At 43.4% G+C, this 21,053-nt stretch overlaps 1 protein-coding gene and 1 pseudogene across 6 annotated transcripts in view; one reads left to right on the top strand and one right to left on the bottom strand.

The window, feature by feature from the left end:
- Nr1h4 (nuclear receptor subfamily 1, group H, member 4) overlaps window positions 1–21,053 on the top strand; it is a 95,970-nt gene that overhangs the window by 45,212 nt on the left and 29,705 nt on the right. For 4 of the 6 annotated variants that reach the window (XR_005486714.2, XM_008765262.3, XM_008765260.4 and 1 more), the window contains 2 exons: window positions 2,649–3,017; window positions 19,795–19,947. Coding sequence is in view for 5 of the 6 variants with exons in the window: in XM_008765262.3 (XP_008763484.1) it covers window positions 2,649–3,017; window positions 19,795–19,947 (522 nt within the window). In the remaining variant the exon portion in view is untranslated. 6 annotated transcript variants of the gene reach the window in all.
- Anxa7-ps2 (Annexin A7, pseudogene 2) lies at window positions 1,221–2,400 on the bottom strand (annotated as a pseudogene).

Raw genomic sequence — 21,053 nt, 5'->3', positions numbered from 1 at the left:
CTTATCTATAGAAAACGCGCGCGCGCACACACACACACACATATGCACACACACACTCACACACTCACTCATGCACACTCACTCTCATACACACACACTCATTCACACACTCACACACATACACACTCTCACGCACGCTCACTCACTAAGACACACTCTCATACACTCACATACTCTCACACACATGCACACGCACTCACACACACTCACACAACCTTACACACTGACACAAAACACTCATCCTCATATACACACACCTTTACACACACACTCACACATACACTCACTCTCACACACACTCATACACACATATATGCATGCACACTCACATTCACACACACACACACTCTCACACACACGCACACATACAAAACACGTTTGTATTCATTACTACACACACTTTTCTACTGTTCACCTTTTAAAAATAATAGCTTCAGGGGTAAAGCCTCTCCCATATCATCCCTGTCATTGTTCTTGCTCATTTGAATAATATTTGTGTATACATACTGTAATTTTTCCAACCATACTTCCATTGGTGGAGTGTGTTTCCAATTTCTAGTTCTTACAAGGTGTCAAGAATGAATGTCTGAATGTCTTCATCTGTATGAAAACTCCTTTCATAGAGAATTGTATATATATATATATATATATATATATATATATATATATATATGTGCATGCGTGTGTGTGTGTGTGTGTGTGTAGGGAAGATAATAACAAATTTCCCTCTAAGAGTGTTTGCGTTTCTAAGGGTGTCTATCATTAAACTTAAAAATCTCTGTAAACTGAGTATAAACATGAGTATAGATTTAATTTGAGCCTATTTATCATTTATTTTTACAAGGGAAATGTTTGTGGATTTATAAAACTAAAAACTATTTGAGTATTTGTCCTGTTTAGTTTTTTTTTAAGACATTGCTGTGACTTTTATTTAATTTGAAATACAGATTAAAATAAAACTAGAGGAAGTGAAGTTTTATAAATATCACATTACTACGTCGTTGATAGGGGGTTTACACTGATAGGATATAGAAAGAAAAAAACTAACTTTAGAATTGAGGCAGTAACACCATGTGCAAACTCCTGACAGGACTTCCCCTGACAGGCCCCAGTGGAAAACTACTCTGGTCAGTTGGTGTCCGACGTGGCTGCATTCATGTCTCATTGCTCGGAAGGATAGGCCCTGAAGAGCTTCATTCCTTAAAGGGGGGAAAAAGCCCTCACTGGCCAACAATGGCCAGGAGCAGCTTCCTGTAATCTCCACTGGTGATACTTGTGATCACTGTGCTTAGGGTCTTCTGGTACATCTGGGTGAACATCTGTTTTATCAGTCTCACTTCGAGTGACCACAATCCTGACTAGGGTGGAGTCATCCTTTTCAGTGCCTTTCATGGAGTAGTAGAGTCGCTCAGCAAAGAAGGCAGGGCGGTTGAGGGCGCACTGCAAGATGGTCTTAAAACCACTTTCAGTGTATCCAGAAAATTCTCGGCTTACACTGCTTAGCAAATCTCGATCAGCCATCTTGGAATTAGCCTTCATGGTGGCTTTCATCTGAGGGAAGCTTCTTGTGGTGAGGATCTTGTTGAAACAGAATTCATCTGTCCCTGGCCTCTCCTCCCCAGCCTGACAGAGACGCTGAGCATCTCCCTGAGCCGTCTGTAGTTTACTCTCTGGCTCTCCTTACAGTTTCCCTGGCACATGGCAAATGTCCCGAGGTATCCGACATAGTGTCCTTCTCAAGGTCTCATCCAAATTCTAATTGATGATATCTCAAAATGTCTTGAATTTCTTGTTTTGTTCCTTTGCACAAAATCTCTATCAATACACGTTCTTGAGTTCTAGCTCCCTGCACTGCCTTCCATAAACTCCAGGCATCGTAGTATGTAGAAGGCATGAACAGGGCAAAGATTAATTCTTCCATATTTCCACTCAACTCTAACTCGAGATCTTTAATTAAATCCTTGCCATACATGTTCTTAAAGGCCGCTTTAATTTGTCGCCTCTGGTCATTGGGATGGTTAGACACAACATCCACAATTGCTTGCCCGTCTGTCCCAAACCCTTTCATTGCTTTGCGGAGAATTTCTGCACCTCTCAAAGCATCAAAGTTGGAGACTGGGCGGATTGTTCCTTGGATGCCCTGAGTCATCACAGCAGGATGGCCCAGGTAGGGAGCTTGCCCTGCAGGGTACTGACACAGCCTCTGTCCTCTGGGAAAGCCACCTGATACTGGAACCTGGGCTGGTCCACCACCACAAGATGTGCGGGTGGCTGTGGATTGCCAGAAAAGCCTGCTCCACTGGGTGGGGCCCCAAAACCTTGGCCTCCAGGATAGGCTGGAGCACCCCCTGGATTCAAACCCCAGGGGCTGGATAACCTCCAGGTATGGGGGTAGCCTCCAGCTCCTGGGTAGCCACCATATATGTGTGTGTGTGTGTGTGTACATATATATATATAATATATTTACAGATAAACGTATGTATTTTAAAAGTTAATTTATATAGTTAAATATATGTTGTGGTTTTAGCTTTTATATATGTTCATAGTTTATATTGGAATAAATTTCCATTTCGGTATTAGACCTGATACGTTGCTCTATTTTCTAGACTGATAACATTAATTCTGGTTTTGTTGATCCTTTGGTTCAGGAGTGCTAACAGAGCACGCGGCAGGTCCTCTGGGGCAGAATCTGGACTTGGAATCGTACTCCCCATACAACAATGTGCAGTTTCCTCAAGTTCAGCCACAGATCTCCTCCTCGTCCTATTATTCCAACCTGGGTTTCTACCCGCAACAACCGGAAGACTGGTACTCTCCTGGACTCTATGAACTCAGGCGAATGCCCACTGAGAGTGTGTACCAGGGAGAGACTGAGGTATCCGAGATGCCTGTGACAAAGAAGCCGCGAATGGCCGCCTCATCGGCGGGAAGAATAAAAGGGGATGAGCTGTGTGTGGTCTGCGGAGACAGGGCCTCTGGGTACCATTACAACGCGCTCACCTGCGAGGGCTGCAAAGGTGAGAGCTTTTGTTTTGCTTTCAGTACAATTCTACTGTGTTGGCTGCTACGATTTCTTGAACCAGGTTCATAGGAAAGAAATGGTATGTTTTTGTTGTTTGAACTGTCCGCTAAGCAGGGCCTCTTGATTTTTGGTGAGCAAACCCCGTGTGCCATAGAAGGTTCTCCACTGCTGTTGTCTGAGCCGCGTCTTGGTTTGTTCAGAGCCCCATTTAGACTGAGCTGGGGACGCACAGTGTATCTTTGCTATTTTCTCACCACTCTTGATAATTAGCTCATATTTCTTGCTTTTAATGAGGTCTTGGCCCACACAAACTCGGATGGCCATTAGTTCAAATGTCAGGACAAGATGGCCATAGAGATGATCCAGAGAAGCTATTATTAGTTTTTAAAAAGCATTATAAAAGAAAATGCAATAATAAGTTTAATATGGGGCCAATGAGATGGCTGTAGAGTTAAAAAGAGTTTGCCAACAAAAATGCCCTGATGCCGCGATCCACATGGTGTAAGGACCGCTGAGAGTAGTCATCTGACCTTCATAGTGCCGTATGCCCCCCAATAACATTAAAGAGCATCTATAAATAAATAAATTAGCAGGGGTAAAAGAATTAGTAAGATGTATAACACACAGGGAACACTCAATGAGTCACTCTGATTATTCTGCTAAGAAGAGTCTTTGGATACCATCGTGTGAGGTAGATAAGACATGACATCATTCGGCAGTTTCTAGGAGGTACAGATTTGGGGTCCCACTCCGGCATGGGATGATGTCGCAGGTGAGGCAGGTACAAGATAGAATGAGGCCTGTCATTGGATGAGAAGGAAGGATGGGCAGGAGAAAAGTTTGAAGGAGGAGGAGATGGGAAAGGAGGAGGAGAGGAGGGAAAGAAGCCTTGGCGGAGACCTGGAGGCTGACGTTAAGATTCCACTCTGTGTATTTACAGGTTGTTATGAATGTTCCTAAGGGATGGATGTGTACAGGGCTTTGTATGTTCAGGTGGGCAATTATATCTTATCAATTGGATCAAAGGTTATTGTGTTGTGTGTTCCTTCATGTGCAGATCTAAGTGTAAGGGAGTGTGGGGCGGCTGGTCTGGGCCACCACGGAATTGGATGTGCTTCTGGCAAGATATCTACCAGGTATCTTGGGGCACTGCGGTAACGGACCTGGTGGGGGATAAAAGACAGCATTTTATTTTTTATATTTTTACAACAGCACTCTGGGCCTATGGATTGAGAATTTCTGGAAGTGGAACCTAAGAATCTGTGATTTCGGGAGCCCCTCGTGCTAAAATTTTTAAAATCTGGGTATAGATATCCAAGGCACCCAAGAGGGCTCACGTAGATGAACCGAGTGGATAAAGACAGAGAACCTTCAGAGTTCTCTCTCTCTCTCTCTCTCTCTCTCTCTCTCTCTCTCTCTCTCTCTCTCTCTCTCCACCAAAAAGGACAGTTTCAGTACAGAAAGACTGTATTAAAAGGGTGCAGCATTAGGAAGGTTGAGAACCACTGACCTAGAGGGCGGTAAGGACCTGAACTCATGTCCTCATGCATGCATAGCAAACACGATCGATTGAGCGCTCTCCCCAACACCCCTAAGATTCAGACAAGCGTTGAATTCTAAAGACACGTTTGATTCCAAGTGCTTTCAGTGAGGACCAGTGAATCTGCATGATTTCAGTTACTCGCCAGCCGAACCCTATGTCTAGAAGTTTCCATCCCCAGCTTGAGGTGTGCACATTCATCTGTGTATAAAAGTGATTGGCAATCTATCAGGAAAAGCACAAGTTCCAGTCTAGGTCATGTTTCCTGCCCAAAGAGAAGGAGATAGAAAAAAAAATTCATAGTCTAAAAGTCTGTATCAAAGGAGGAGGGCACCCGTAAATAAGGCCCTCTAAATCCACACTAGCAAAGCTCATATGAGCTCACAGAGACTGGAGCAGCACACACAGGGCTGCACGGGTCTACACCAGGTCCTCTGCATATACATCATGGCTTCCGGTTCAGTGATTTTTATGAGATTCCTGAATAGGTCTCTTGTGCCTTCTCTTGGGCTCTTTTCCTTCTTTTTGTTTGTTTAGTCCAATTCCGATGTTTACTTTTTTTTGTTTTATCTTAATATATTTTATTTTGTTGCGTCTTACCTTATTTTATTTCTATCCCTTAGAAGCTTGTTTGTTTTCTAGTGAGAGACAGAAAGGGAGTGGATCCGGATGGAAAGGAAGGTGGGGAGGAACTGGGAGGAGCAGAGGGAAGGGAGACAGTAATCAAGAAATATAAGGTGTGTGGGGGGAGGGGAGGCTATTTTCAGTAAAAGGAAACAAAAAAGAAAAGAGAGAGGAATATATATATGTATATTATATCAGATAGAAGCCGTGGCTTCCAGAAGCCAGTGCCAAGAGCCCGTGGGATGTATTTGCTACCCTTCCATGATAACGCTCATTGATTTTCATACTGTATGCCTATTTTGTAGACAAGCAAACTGAAACACAGAACCCACCCAGGGCTCCATAGCTGATAAGGGAAGGAAGGGGTGGGATCCAGCTTCAAAACTATGGCTTATAAATGCAACTCCACACTTTGTATGAGAGACCTCCAGGCTGAGCTGCTAGACATTATTTACCTAGTAAACGCCCATTGTTCTCCAGAGCTGCTGCTTGCTCCCAGTTAACACTGGTGACCCAAACGGCCCAAGGAAGAAAGTCAAATGCTTCCTTTAGATATCGGGGTATCAGTATTGTCTCGGCCAAGGATCAAATACCCAAAGTCAGAACTCTGGAACAATTCACCACATAAGTCAACATGGTTTAAAAAAAGAGTCTTACGAATTCTGGGGCATGGCAGAGTGACGTCAGGGAGACTAAAGGGCCAGGGAAAATCCCTAGGAGTACTTACATAGATAGAGGAGAACTCACCTAAAAGACATTAAGGAAAGGAAAAGACAAGACAGTAGGAGAGGCTAACTCAGAGGCAGGAGTCTCTAGGGAAACCTAGAACTGCAGGGAGCAAGGCACAAATAAAGGGGTCAGAGGGCACCTGATCTGGCGAGACTAACACAGGAAGTAGAATTGGGATATAGGTATATTTTAAAGAGGAGAGTAAGGCAGAGTTTTTTTTTCCTATTAATTTTGATTTGAGGCTTTGCCCCCATGGCACCAGCAAGTGACAAACATTCAAGGGGGCATAAGATGGAGCCATAGGGCTCCTCTGACAAAGGTTAGAATACAGACGAGGTGGGATGGTCGCTGTGGAAGTCTCTGTCCCAGCTCCTCTACTCTGCCGACATACCACATACACAGACATGTAAAGAATGACCACGGCCTCACTCTCCTGAACTTTATTTAATTCAGACACGAGCAGGCGAGTGAATGAATACCAAGTTATATTCTGTAGCCTGTTAGTACCCATTCTCAACCCAAGAAGAGGCCAGTAACAGAACTTGAAGCATAGTGTGAGCATTGAACACCCGATCAATAGACCGTTTGGACAAGAAATGGAGCCCCCTTTGTCTCATGGGATGTAATTCAACTACAGGCCCTTGAGCTTCATTCCTTTATCATTTTATTTTATTTTATTTCTTCCATTTTTATTAAATTGGGTATTTCTTTTTTTGGGGGTATTTCTTATTTATACTTCAAATGTTGCTCCCTTTCCCTGTTTGCGGTCCATCAGCTCCCTAACCCCCCCACTCCCCTTCAATATGGGTGTTCCCCTCCCCACCCACCTCCCATTACTGCCCCCCCAACATTCCCCTACACTGGGGGTTCAGTCTTGGCAGGACTAAGGGCTTCCCCTTCCACTGGTGCTCTTACTAGGCTATTCACTGCTATCTATGCAGTTGGAGCCCAGGGTCAGTCCATGTATAGTCTTTGGGTAGTGGCTTAGTCCCTGGAAGCTCTGGTTGGTTGGCATTGTTGTTCATATGGGGTCTCGAGCCCCTTCAAGTTCTTCCAGTTCTTTCTCTGATTCCTTCAATGGTGGTCCCGTTCTCAGTTCAGTGGTTTGCTGCTGGCATTCGCCTCTGTATTTGACATGTTTTGGCTGTGTCTCTCAGCAGAGATCTATATCCGGTTCCTGTCAGTCTGCACTTCTTAACTTCATCCATCTTATCTAGTTTTGGTGGCTGTATATGTATGGGCCACATGTGGGGCAGGCTCTGAATGGCCGTTCCTTCAGTCTCTGCTCTAAACTTTGCCTCCCTATCCCCTCCTATGGATATTTTTGTTCCCCTTTTAAAGAAGGAGTGAAGTATCCATACTTTGGTCATCCTTCTTGAGTTTCATGTGGTCCGTGCATTGCATCTTGGGTAATTCAAGCTTTTGGGCTAATATCCACTTATCAATGAGTGCATACCATATGTGTTTTTCTGTAATTGGGTTACCTCACTCAGGATGATATTTTCTAGTTCCATCCATTTGCCTATGAATTTCATGGAGTCATTGTTTTTGATAGCTGAGTAATATTCCATTGTATAGATGTACCACATTTTCTGTATCCATTCCTCTGTTGAAGGGCGTCTGGGTTCTTTCCAGATTCTGGCTATTATAAATAAGGCTGCTATGAACATAGTGAAACATGTGTCTTTGTTATATGTTGGAAAATCTTTTGGGTACATGCCCAGGAGAGGTATAGCTGGGTCCTTAGGTAGTTCAATGTCCAATTTTCTGAGGATCCTCCAGACTGATTTCCAGAGTGGTTGTACCAGTCTGCAATCCCACCAACAATGAAGGAGTCTTCTTCTTTTATCACATCCTCACCAGCATCTGCTGTCACCTGAGTTTTTGAAACCCACCTCTACCTCTAGGATTCAATCTGGAAATGGGGACATGGGAGAAAAAGAGTTCATGGACCTCTCAAGGTACCAGCATGCCTACGTTTTTTTTTTTTTTCCTCTTTGATTGCTACCGTAAAGCTGTTGGGTACAGAGGTAGCTATCTTCTTTAACTATCACATAGTGTTTGGGATTTGGTGACTGGAAAGTCAATGCTAGTCTGCCTTGGGGAGCTACGTGTTCTCATGAGAAACAAGTGAAACCTGCCCTTGCTTAGGAAGAGAGGAAGGGGAAAGGTTTGCAAGGAAATGAGAGGCACACAGAATAGGATCCAATGGAGTCCAACAAGGACCTGATCCTGGAAGGTCTAGCAGCTCAGCCAACCCTGTCTCCACAACCTGCAACTCTTGGGCATCTGATCTCCCCGGATGCAAAGTTGATTTTGCTCTATAACTTTCTTCACAGAGACTGTGGGCTTCATGGCCCATCAGTATGCTAGAATCTCTACATTTTTTTCCTAATAGTTTCAAGTCGCCCAAGACGGCAGCTGGAACCCAGTAAAAAGAAACTAATATTTCAAGCAGAATGGACCAAACACAGGAACGGTCAAGAAAACCACAACAGGTTCTGTACTAGCCTCGAGGGGTGTGTTCAGAGCTATGCCACAAGGCTGGTCAGTCAGAGCTACTGCTAAAACAATCACAGCGTAGAAGACGGAGATGTCCGAAGGCCCCATAATAACTATTTGCCTCGGAAATGTAGCACATTAGCTGCCATCAAGGGTTCAGGAAGTTGCCTTCGCTAAAATTAACGGCTCTGGAGCCATACCTTGTCCGTTGAATCCACACACAGTGATGACCTGTTACCTGTTCTTACAACACTTGCACCTGGAAACTAAACAACCCTGTTCCACAGTCCGAACGGTGGGAGCACAGCCCTAGCGCCCCTTCATTGGCTTCTAATGCTGCCTCTTTGGAAGAGCGTTGCAAAGGTATCTGGGAAATGTGTTCAACATTCCTCCCTTGCAGAATAGATTTACAGAATCCCGGAAGGAGGACATGACAGAGATCAAGTCGGCCAAATCTCATTCTATCTAGCCCTTTATCTCTGTATGCTCCAAGTCTGTAAAAGTGAAGTTATGTAGACCAGTGGTTCTCAACCGTCCTAATGCTGTGACCCTTTAATACAGTTCCGCACGCTGTGGAGGCCCCCAGCCATAGAATTGTTTTTATTTCTACTGTAACTGTAGTTTTCTCCTGTTAAGGATCATAATGTAAATATCTGATATGCGAGATATATGATTTGCGACCCTAAGAGGGTCGGGGTCGCCACAACCCACAGGTTGAGAACCGTTGATCTATAGCGTCTTTGTGAGGGTTAAGTTAGATTATTGTACGCAAAGCACTTTCTTTTTCTTTTTCTTTTGTTTTGGGATTGACTTACAGGCTGCTGGGCCTATGACACTTGAAACACAATGCCCATCCACAAAAGAAAAAAAAATTGAAACTTAGAAACAAGGCAGAGATCATGCTGTGATTTCCAGCTTTTGTTGGCTTCTCTCTCTAGTTCCATATGCAATATTCTAATTTATCTGAACGTCTCATACTTACAGCATTAGTGAGAGAAATTACAGTTTTCAATATTTTTTTAAGTAACCACTGAATACAGGTGTAGCATAGATGGATGGTGAATGGATTGCTTGGCCCTAGATTGAACCTAGACCTTTTCTCTTCTGGGAGCTATCAGTGCCGTGTATGGAATATCCACGTCTGAATGAATTTTGATTCAGATCTCAAATGTTGACCCTCCAAAACCAGTCTGCCGCTGACTGGAAATTCTGAATGGCTGTGTTCCCTAATAGGTCAGCCCCTGACACAGTGGCCTCAGCATCACAGTTTACACATGTCATAGAGAATGGCAGCCATCTTGAAAGGCACTGCTTGTGTTAATGGGTGACCCTCTTGTCCTTTAGAATATATCTTTATATAGGATCATGAACCAGCATAGATTTAGTTCTGGAATTTTAGGAAAGCTTCAAACAATATTGAAAATGATCATATGAGATGGATTAGACAGTTTCCAATAGACCCTCTGTTCAATAATATTCATATATTGAGATTACCTGCATTGAGACCCTAGTCGAGATCAAGCACAATCTGGCTTATGAAATCTAGTAACAATTCCAGTAACCTGGAAGATTCAACTGTCACACAGCATGATGCGGGGTGGGTTCCCAAGGACTTCAAGATGCCAGAAGCCTTTCATAGGAGAGTTGTCGACATCCTCGGTAGGTTAAGACTCTCGAGGCAAAAGAAGTCAAATTCCAATCACAGGGAGTCTTTTCCTGGTTGTCCTAAGTTGACTCGTGTCTCTGGGCTTCAGCCTGCTTACAAAGTGGAGATGGTGCTGATGAGGAAAAAGCTGAGATGCTTCTGGAGATAATGAGGATGGATAGATGGACAGTTAGATAACACATACCAGGTGATTGCTATGTGCAGGCACTGTTCTTGGGCTTGCTGTGTGCTAAATCGTTTGACCTATGGCACAATGCCTTGCCCAGGTATTTACAGACTGCCATGAAGGAGCTCTGATATTCATACATCGACACCAAACATACTGAGACTCTTGATGTACGAGAGGCAATTAACACAGGCATTGCCAATGGTAAATACTCGGGGCATGCTTGTTGCTGTTACAATTCCCTTTGCATCACTGTATTGAAAAACACGGATGCTGCATTTTAAAAATTCAGCTCTCTACCTGCCATGGCTAAAGGGTCCATAGGTATTAGCTGTTGTTACATTTTCTTAATGAATTTTTATTTTATCGTTCTTTCTGCTTTGTTCATCTATGTGCCCCAACTGGCATCAAAACTATCTTCAAACTATCAAAACATATCTCTCCCTGGTGATTCATTAGCTCATTAATTAATTTCTTTATTCATAAAATATTATTATTACCTTAGATACCCTCTTCTAAGCTATAGGAGATGCAGTGATATGCAAAACAGGGAAAATATTTTTATACTTACCATTATAAAACAATAACGAAAAAAAGTCAATGTATCTAACTGACCTATGATCAAGACAACAAGAAAAAGACAAACAACAGAAATTCAAAAATATCAACAAATGGAATCTGGAAAACCATACAAAAATATAATTGGTAAAAGAATTGCCTTAAGTGGGCAGAAACGGTATCTCAAATAAACACGTTGGTAATACATCTTTAAACATGGAAAATGACTAAGAATATAAATAATACGTAAATAGTTACTAAGAGAAGCTTCCAGACGCTCAAACTATTAAGCGAGAACAGGCATTGATATAAATACAAGAGTAAACCCAAGAAGCACATAAGCAGCAGTTCAGAGGGAAAGGGTTAAACGCCCATCAGAGTAAGTTAGTTGGTAGGGCTACCCATGGTGGAGTTTTGCTTATAGAAGCCCAGACCACCTGAGGGCTGCTGAGGTCAGACTGCAGCCTCCATGAGTTTGTCTATTTGGGCATCTAATTGGCTCGTAAGGACATGCTGAGCCAGTCATTATCGCAGCATGACCCCTGCCCTCGTGTTCTCAGCAGACGCCAGCAGGGATGAGGATGTCAGCGGAATTATGCTCTCTCTTCTTTTAGACTCCATCACCCATTAATAAACGTGCTGTTGACACGAGTCCAGGTGATTCCAGCACCAAGTGGAATTAAGAGAGAGTTGTTGCGAAATGGCCTCTGCCCCAGCTCACTTCTACTCCAGACCCATTCTGCAGGGACTCCCAGCAATGACCACACACTGTTCTAGGTTTTAGGTCTTTGGTTTAGTTTTTCATTTGAATTGTTGTATCATCTCCCCACTATTCAACCTGGAAGAAAAGACAGAGAAGGGCCAGATGCGAACTATCCCAGGGCAACATTCCCATCCGGCTTCTGCAGTGTGAAGAAGTCTGGAGGTGACCAACTCTGGTCTCCCAAAAGGATCTGACAGCCTTTAGCCTTTTGATTGTCTGAAAGGTGGTGCTTTCTACACATGCATTTGTTTCCTCTGTGGTTCTGGGAATATGCACATGATACAAAATGCTCTACTTGTGTGCCACATCTGGGCCTGAGAAGCAATATTTTGTGACTTCAGAGGTGCCAGACATCTGCTTACACTGAACCTGGCTGCACATTTCCATCTTCCCTTGCACACCATCCTATATGGCCATAGCTGCTTGAATAGCATCATGCAGTTTTTGTGTGGTCTCTGAAGTCCAGAGAGTTCTATTGGTTATTACCAATGCTATTCATTTTTTTAAAGATTTATTTATTTATTATATATGAGTACACTGTAGCTGTCTTCAGACACACCAGAAGAGGGCATCAGACCTCATTACAGATGGTTATGAGCCACCATGTAGTCACTGGGATTTGAACTCAGGACCTCTGGAAGAGCAGTCAGTGCTCTTAACCACTGAGCCATCTCTCCAGCCCACCAGTGCTACTTGTGAATGCTGCTTTTCTGGAGAGTTAGGACAGACAAATTCACCTTGGCTAAGTTACTGTTGCCAGTGGTCTTGATGAGCTAACAATTGCCAGTATGGGCTTTATCCTTAGCAGAGAAGGCTGAGAGGTCCTGAAGTATAGTATATTTCTTGTTGGGTTAGAGGCAAGGTGTTTTGCAGGAAGCTCAAATTTGGCTAAAATGATAAAAGCTTGTTCCAGATAATATCAAACAAAATTCATTTCATAATCGGCCCAGTGAAGTAATCTTTATATAACAGAGCTGAGAACACAATGTGAGATAAAAGCCAATTCTAATCAGTCCAAATTAAAATAAGAGAAAGAAAATTGTGGTAACGGGTCAGCATGTGAGAACAGTTGCTTTGTAAGGGCAAAAACCTGTGGTGAATCCCAGGCACCTACATTAAAAGCCAGGCATGGCTGTGCACACCTGGGACCCCAGCTTTGAAGAAGAGGAGGGGGGAGGGGTACGAGGAGAAAGGAGAGGAGAGAGAAGAGGAGGAGAAGGGAGAAGAGGGAGAGGAGGAGGAGAAGGGAGAGGAGGAGGAGAAGGGAGAGGAGATAGAGGAGGAGGAAGGAGGAGGGAAAGGAGAGAGAGAAGGAGGAGGAGGGAGAGGAGGGAGAGGAGGAGGACAAGGGAGAGGAGGGAGAGGAGGGAGAGGAGGAGGAGAAGGGAGAGGAGGGAGAGGAGGAGAAGGGAGAGGAGGGAGAGGAGGAGGAAGGAGGAGGAGGGAGAGGTGGAGGAAGGAGGAGGAGGGAGAGGTGGAGGAAGGAGGAGGGAGAGGAGGAAGAGTAGGTAGAGGATGAGGAAGAGGAGGAGGAGGATGAAGAGGAGGAGGAGGGAGAGGAGGAGGGAGAGAAGGGGGAGGAAGAGGAGGAGGAGGGGGGGAGGAGGAGGAGGAGGGGGAGGAGGAGGAGGGGGAGGTCGATCCAGAGAGCTAGCTGATCAATCAGACTAAATGAAACAAGCTTCCAGTGAGGAGCTGGGTCTCAAGGCAATAAGATAGAGAGTGATGGGGAAACACACCCTGAAAATCCCATTCTAACCTTCACAGGAGTGCCAACTGGCATGTGCACCCTCCCCTCACACCCCTATGTGAACAAGGGAAATGAGATGGCACCATGTACTTTCCTTGTGGTATTCTTGTATATTTTCTGGCATGAAGGTATTGCTCATAGAAAGGCTAGAAAGTGCTCCTTCTGTCTTCTGGAAAAGAGAATAGACAGACGGTATTTCATCTGATGGTTGACAGAATTAACCAGTGGAATCACCCGGGGCCGGGTAGTTTCTGTTTGGGGAAATTATTTATTAATTCAGTTTCCTTTATGGGACAGGCCTGCTTTGCTGATCAGTTCCTCCCAAGTAAGTTTTGATAAGCATTCTTCAAGTAATTGCCCTGAAGTCATCAAATGTGTGATAATCTACAAGGTTCTTTATTCCTTCATTTTCCTTTTAGTGGGCCTATACTGATGGTGCCCATTTCACCTGCGATATTCATAATTTGTATCTTTTTTAATCCATTAGCCTCTTATGATATTTATTAATTTTATTACTAGGAATCATCTTTTAGTCTCATTGATCTTTTTATATTGTTTTCCTATTTTAAGGTACATTGATTTCTGCTCTGATTTAAAAAAATCTTTTCATTTGCCTTCTTTATAATTATTTTCCTCTTCCTAGCTTCTTGAAGGCTAAGCTTAGGTCACTGAGTTTTAGATGTTAACATTAGAAAGTGCATTTTAACATGGTTGATCATCCTCCAAAGTGTTCGCTTTGCTGAATACCGTCAATCTTGATAGGCAAAATAAAAGTTTAAAATTTAGTCTATTCGAATTGTTTTTTATTTGTTTTTGTCTGGCACTGCGTTTTCAACTCTGTTATATAAAGATTACTTCACTGGACAGATTCTGAAATTAATTTCTTTTGAGACCAATGCATTTTCTTTTTCTTTTTCTTTTTTTTTTTCATCTTTATCAACTTGGGTATTTCTTATTTACATTTCAATTGTTATTCCCTTTCCCAGTTTCTGGACCAACATCCCCCTAACCCCTCCCCCTCCCTTTCTACATGGGTGTCCCCCTCCCCATCCTCCCTCCATTACCACCCTCCCCCCCCAACAATCCCGTTCACTGGGGGTTCAGTCTTGGCAGGACCAAGGGCTTCCCCTTCCACTGGTGCCCTTACTAGGCTATTCATTGCTATCTATGCAGTTGGAGCCCAGGGTCAGTCCATGTATAGTTTTTGGGTAGTGTCTTAGTCCCTGGAAGCTCTGTTTGGTTGGCATTGTTGTACATATGGGGAGACCAACGCATTTTCAATTAGCTCTTTTGTCAGTCACCTCTGAATAGATTTACCTCATGTGTAACTTTTTAAAGGCTTTGTGCATGCTCCACAGGGAGCCTCCTGGCAAACTCTGTCCCCTCTTCATTTTAGATTTACCTTATGTGTGACATATGCTACACAGACAGCCTACTGTTGAGCTATGTCCCCAGTCCCCATTGGGGTTTGCCCCTTCTCTGGGGACTCTTCATGGATGCTGGGTCATTATCACTCATAGAACCTGTGGAATTCACTCCATCCCGAAGCTCTGAGGAAGTTCTCCACGTCTCTTTCCAGCTAAGCTGCTTCTGCTTCTCTCAACTCTAGAAATAGTCAACCCATCTTTTATATCTTTTGATGATCCAGAATGACCCTTTCCATGAGAGGTTTAAATGAAAATGAAAGCCCTGGGCAAGATTTATATTGATGTAGAGGGAGAAGAGGCTTTGGTTTTTGTTCAAGTAGAAGGCATAAGATGGTGACCATCTTCCTGGGATGGATAACAAAGGAAAATACAATAGGAGCAAGAACCAGGGTTGGGGATTTAGCTCAGTGGTAGAGCGCTTGCCTAGGAAGCGCAAGGCCCTGGGTTCGGTCCCCAGCTCCGGAAAAAAAAAGAAAAAAAAAAAAAAAGAACCAAGCATATATGCATAATTTTGGATAATTTTCATACCTCAACGTTCCGGTTAATTTTAACATTACTAAAATGACTGAGAGGGACTCATGGACTCAGCCTGGGAATGGTAACAGATCTTTGTAACCGGCTAGGTTTTCCCATGCTGTGTTGAGATTTGGGGACATTAATGTCTTGAGAGACATTTGGGATATGAACTCCTTATTCTATTTGAAGGCCTGTGAAGGGGGTGGTTGAAAGCCGAGTCTGAACTGAGCCTTCAAGGTCTCAAATCCAGGAGCTACAATTACTTCTTACCTGTACGACCTTGAGCAAGTTAGCCTCTGTGCAACTCAAGTTCTTCTTCCACGGGAGAGAAAGAGTTAATAGCATCTACCTCATTGGGTTAAGGGTACACAGTCCGGAACTGTGTCTGGCTGAAAATAAGTTATATCTCTGAGTTCTACGTTTGTTGCTGTTTTAAAAACACAGAGATCCTTAACCATGTAAAACATCAAAGGATAGTTTAGGAATTCATCCATGTCAACCACCAATGTCCAATGGGACATACATGCCATGAAAATACCACCCCCAAGCTGTTCTACAAGCCAGAGATTCCCTACCTTCAACTTGGCAAGGCCACTCCTCCCCAGCCCTCATTTTTTATTATCAGGATCCTCTGTGAATTTCCTACCAACTCATTTTCAAATGACTCTTCTCATATGAGCATTGTTGGATGTGCACAAGAAAGAGCAAGATAGAGACAGTCGTGTGTGTGTGTGTGTGTGTGTGTGTGTGTGTGTGTGTGGTTAGATTTGCATAAGTATAAATACAGTATATGTGCCCACATTTAAATGATGTAGTGATAATATTGTGCTGCTTTCCCAGAGCGAAAGCTAATTAATTCAGCTATTGATATGATAATGATTTCCTTTTCAGTTTAATACCAGAGGTAAAAAGAAGAAAGAAAGAAAAGAAAAGCTGCAGAATTGTTCTGTGCACCCTTTCTTTGATTCTTCTTGGAATAAGGAGTTTCATTCTGTTAACTATTGAGCTGTCTGTCTATCCATATCTATGACAGTTTTAAAGGCAGTCATTTCTAGGCGGGGCTGAAGACTCACGGGAAGACTGAGTCACTCGAGCTAAGATGTTCATTGAGTTCAGGGTTTGGCATTGGGGGGGGGGAGTTCGTTTTGCTTTACTCACTAAAAATACACACTTTGGTATCTGCACTCTGGGTATCAATGCTAAACAGAAGCACAGAGTGTTGCTGCTGTTTTAAAGATCCTATTGGGTTAGATTTGACATTTGGGGAAGTGTTAAGATCTTTCCTGCTGATCTGCACATCAACTGACAAATTGACAAGGGAGTCCATGGCTAGGTTAACTTTGACATATCTACCTTTCCCTGGAAGCCCCTGTTTTCATAGTTAGCCAGTTACCCAAGGCTAGACTGTCCTCTCCATTTCCCTTTATAGCTCTCTCCCAGCCTAGTCTAACATCTCCAACCTTTCAGCTATGGTACGGTCTCCTGTCTTCTGTCTCCAGTTTCCAGGTGGACACTTCTCCATCTTGTTCTGCCTTTCCAGGACTGCGGACTAGATCAGACCTTCTATCGCCGAGTTCTTTAAGGATCATTATTTTTCTACGTAGCAAAGATCCCTCTGTGTGGATGACTTTCAAGGGCATTCCCTTAGCCTCCCCTCACTAATATTCCCAGGCTCTACCCTGCTACCAAAATGGATCACCTACTCTTCCTAGGAACTTCTGTGACACTGTGCCTTGGCTCATTTGCATAATGTCTCTCGCCTTCACATGGTACATGTTTCAAAAAATTATTCTGTAAAACCTCATTCGAATTTTTCAAAAAGCCTTTTCTGATTTCCTCACTTGGAGTTAGACCTACCCTAGCTCGACATTTGACATTTGATTCTTAGGCACTGGGAGACATTTAGATTATAGTTATTTTATTGTAGTAATTTTTTAATGACAACTGGATATATTTCACAGTTCTCACAGTAAATATGCAACTTTCCGTGTCTACAGTATTATTGTTGTCCTCCCTCTAACACATACCGCAACCTTTACAAGCACGTAGAATGGCTTCTATGTGCTTCTATATGGAATTTTCTTCTGTATTCCAACATTTTTTTCTCCTGCACTTCAACAATGTTTTACGTATTTAGCCGTCAGCCTGTCTTGCACTCTACTCTGAATTTGCGTCTCCAAGCTGAGAGTTCTGAAGACAGGGGTGCCTCACTTAGTGTTAAGCCGTTCTCTTGTCCTGAGCCCCAGGGGAAAGAGAAAACTACAGCAGAGCAATTAAGGATCTTCCTGGTTTTGAGTTTTCCTAAAAATCAAGGTCAGAGTATTTAACTTCTCTGTATTTTTTTCCTTTATGATGTAGGGAAGAGAGTAATCGATAGTATGATTAAGTAGCTGAGTGGTAGCAAAGTGGTTAGCGCAAAAAAATGTTTGCTATTATTCCCCCAACGTCTGTTAAAATCACAACTTCTGTCTTGGACAAGAGCAAGTCATCATGAAGTCATAAGTCCTTGCCAAGAACTTCAGACAGGGAGACCTCAGTGGAAAGGATATAAGGTTGTTCTGTTTCTTTCTGCTGCTGTGGTAAAAACTCGATGCCCAGAGGCAACTTATTTCAACTTAATGCTTCTAGGTCACAGTCCATCACTGAGTGAAGCCAAGGCAGGTCTGTCTGCTTGCTGTTTCCTGCAAGAAAACAGAATTATCTCCTGTCGAGAACTCATTTACACTCGAAGTAGTACAGCAGAAACCAAGCTGGCTGGAAGAACACTGCTTGTGTCCTGGCATGCTCAGGACCATGTTTAGCTAGCTTCCTTATAGCCTAGGGAATGGTACCACCGGCGGTGGACTGGGCCCGCCTACATCCACTAACACTTAAGATTACTTCATAGACATGCCCACAGACCAACCTAATAAAGACAATTGACTGAGACTTTTGAAAAGCCTGGTGATTCTGGATACTGTCAACTTGACAGTTAACACCAAGTAGGACAGGAATAAACCTAGAGCAGACAAAGTTAAAATTGAAATAGCTTTGTTCTCATCAAAGAAGTGTGACTGAAAGTAGCCCGGTGATGGGAAGGGAAGGACTCAACCCAAGGCAGGAAGTGTCAACTTTGAAAACTTGCCACATACACCCAGTTTTGAAAACAAAATGGTACCCCTTCATCCACAGTGGCTACATCCCAAGATACCCAGTAGAAGTTTCAAAATGTAAATCGTATACATAGCTATACAGACTTGAATTAGGCACAGGAAACTTACCAGTATAATCAACGACAAAATAGAAAAATTTGAATGACACGCAGGTAGAATTTGTTGCAAAAAGGAGATCTCTCAAATGCCACTGGGTGGGTAATCAATCGGTACAATATGGATTTGCTGGCTGAAGGGATGATTCTTATCCTGGATGAGACTACAGGAAAGAAAAAAACACACAAATAAATACAAAAATAAATCCCATTCATTACACTACTCAGAAACGTGTAATTTCAAATTTTATGAGGGGCTTATTTCTGGGATTTTCCATTAGTGTCTTTGAACCATGCTTTACCACATATCACCAAAACCTCAGAAACTAAAATTGTGAGTAAACTTCTGTTACTTCTCTTGCTCCTCAAAAACATATCCCAGCTTACTGCCACACCAACCCTGGCATCTATGAGGGACATGGAGGGGGGAAGAGTCACATTCCCATCCTGGCTTTAGGCATCTTCCCTAACCTGTCTGGAGCTGGACTGCTCTTCTCTGGGGAAACACTGCATTTTAAATCAAGCCTGGCATTTTTATTGTTAGGCAGGGCTGTCGTGTTAAGTGCTGAAAAGCTGAAGCCTTGAATAGAGCTTTCTTCCTAAACACCCGGTAAACAACACACGTTCTGGCTTTTTGCTCACTGCCTCACGTTCTAAGTTTTGAGAAAGGATTATTTATTTTTTATTTTGTGTGTCGTATGAGAGTTCTGTCTGCATGCCTGATGTCCACGGAAGTCAAAAGGTGTTGGGTTCCTGGGATTGGAGTTGTAAACCGCCATGTGGGCTTGGAGAACCCAACCCTGTCTTCTACAAGAGCGCTGGAGTGCTCTTGATTACAGAGCTAAATCTCTAACTCCTTACTTGCTATATTAACCATTCGCTGCGTGCGTCCTGCCCCAGCACAGCGTCGGTCAGTATCTACACAACTCCTACTCTTCCCTTGCTTGGTCAACCTTTAAACTCTGGGAGGGCAGGGATGGATGTTTGCCTTCACAGGGCCAGCATGTAGCACTTACTGGTTCATAATTGTCCCCTAGTAAAGATAAATGAAAGCAAAGAGAGTCCCTAATTTCCACTTGTTATTGTTCTAGAGAGATACATTTACAATAGCTCCCTTTTCAATAACAGATCACGGCAAAGTGTCCATTGCTACCTCCCCATGGCTCAGGGCTCATCGATCGATCGAGTTGATCCCCAAGAGTTCCCCGAGAACTCTGATATCCACATATATATCCTGAAAACTTGTTAGGGATGTTCTTACAGTTTCCAGTGTTTCTCCCACAGGTTTCTTCCGAAGAAGCATCACCAAAAACGCCGTGTACAAGTGTAAGAACGGGGGCAACTGCGTGATGGATATGTACATGCGTCGGAAGTGCCAGGATTGCCGGCTAAGGAAGTGCAGAGAGATGGGAATGTTGGCTGAATGTATGTATACAGGTATCCACCTCAAGCAATTAAACTCCACTAAAACCTCCTAAGGAGGCAGGCGCCAGGTAACTCAGACGGTCCCATGTTGAAGACGGGACCTGCTGAGCCGTCTCCGTTCTTGAGCAGGGCGCTCGATCGGTGATTTCCTTAAACAGTCCTCTGAAGAGCAACTTATTTCTCTGAAAGAAATGACTGGGGTTTGCTTTGGGTTGTGTCTTCCTTTGTTGTGAGGACTTTATACAAAGAGTGACGTTGTCATCGTTGAAACAGCTTGGTTTAATGAGCTATGTCGTGAGGCATTCTGAGAGGTTCATCTAAATTTGATTTTAATGTGCTTCTTATTTGTTGCTTAATTACCATAAAAAAACTCACAGCGGCGGGACAGTAACTGCCTGTGGATTATCTAAATGGGGTTTTAAACTAAGTCGTTTTTATTAAGAATTCGTCTCCCCTTAGCGCAGCTGTGAGCCGATTTGTATATAGGTTTACACAGGAAATTAATGACCCCGAGTTTTAATATAATTTTGTCCTTCGATCTGATAAGGGGACACTGTATTAAACACTGGCTCTTTGAGGAACCACCGTCTTCATTAGAAATTAGAATGCATGTTAGTATAGCATTATTAATTTTTCGTCCTACAGCCCGCTCAGATTGAGTGATACGCCTCGTTCCTCCTCCAAACAGACGGACAAACGAATGTCACCAAGGGGATGACAACCTTCGGGGAGGGAATGCCACAGGAAATAAAAGCCTGACTCTAGCTCCATTGTTCCTGAACCGCACTGGAGACTGGGATGCACCCTGGGAAACAATGTGTTCAGGAGGGAGAAAAATCGGACTGTGTAAATAAATAATCCGTTGCTGGATGGATGAAAGTTTTATACAAGCTGATCGCAATCGCTTTTTAGAGAACATGAAATAAGAACCTGCACGGGGCAGTGGCTGCAATCCGATCTTGCAGGGGTAACCCTTTGACCCTGGGCGGTTCAGGTTGCTCATTATTTAAATATGAACTCGCTCTATCTGAGCTCATTTTGTAAGAGACCCTCCCCCATGAAAGTCTGTAGTTTTATTTATAAACACAAAACATCTTCCCGTCGGGGACGCAGCTGTT

Source organism: Rattus norvegicus, chromosome 7 (genome assembly GCF_036323735.1).
Source record: "Rattus norvegicus strain BN/NHsdMcwi chromosome 7, GRCr8, whole genome shotgun sequence".
Taxonomy (NCBI): domain Eukaryota; kingdom Metazoa; phylum Chordata; class Mammalia; order Rodentia; family Muridae; genus Rattus; species Rattus norvegicus.
The sequence above is the reverse complement of the archived record's forward strand: the minus strand, read 5'-3'. Positions and strand labels throughout refer to the sequence as shown.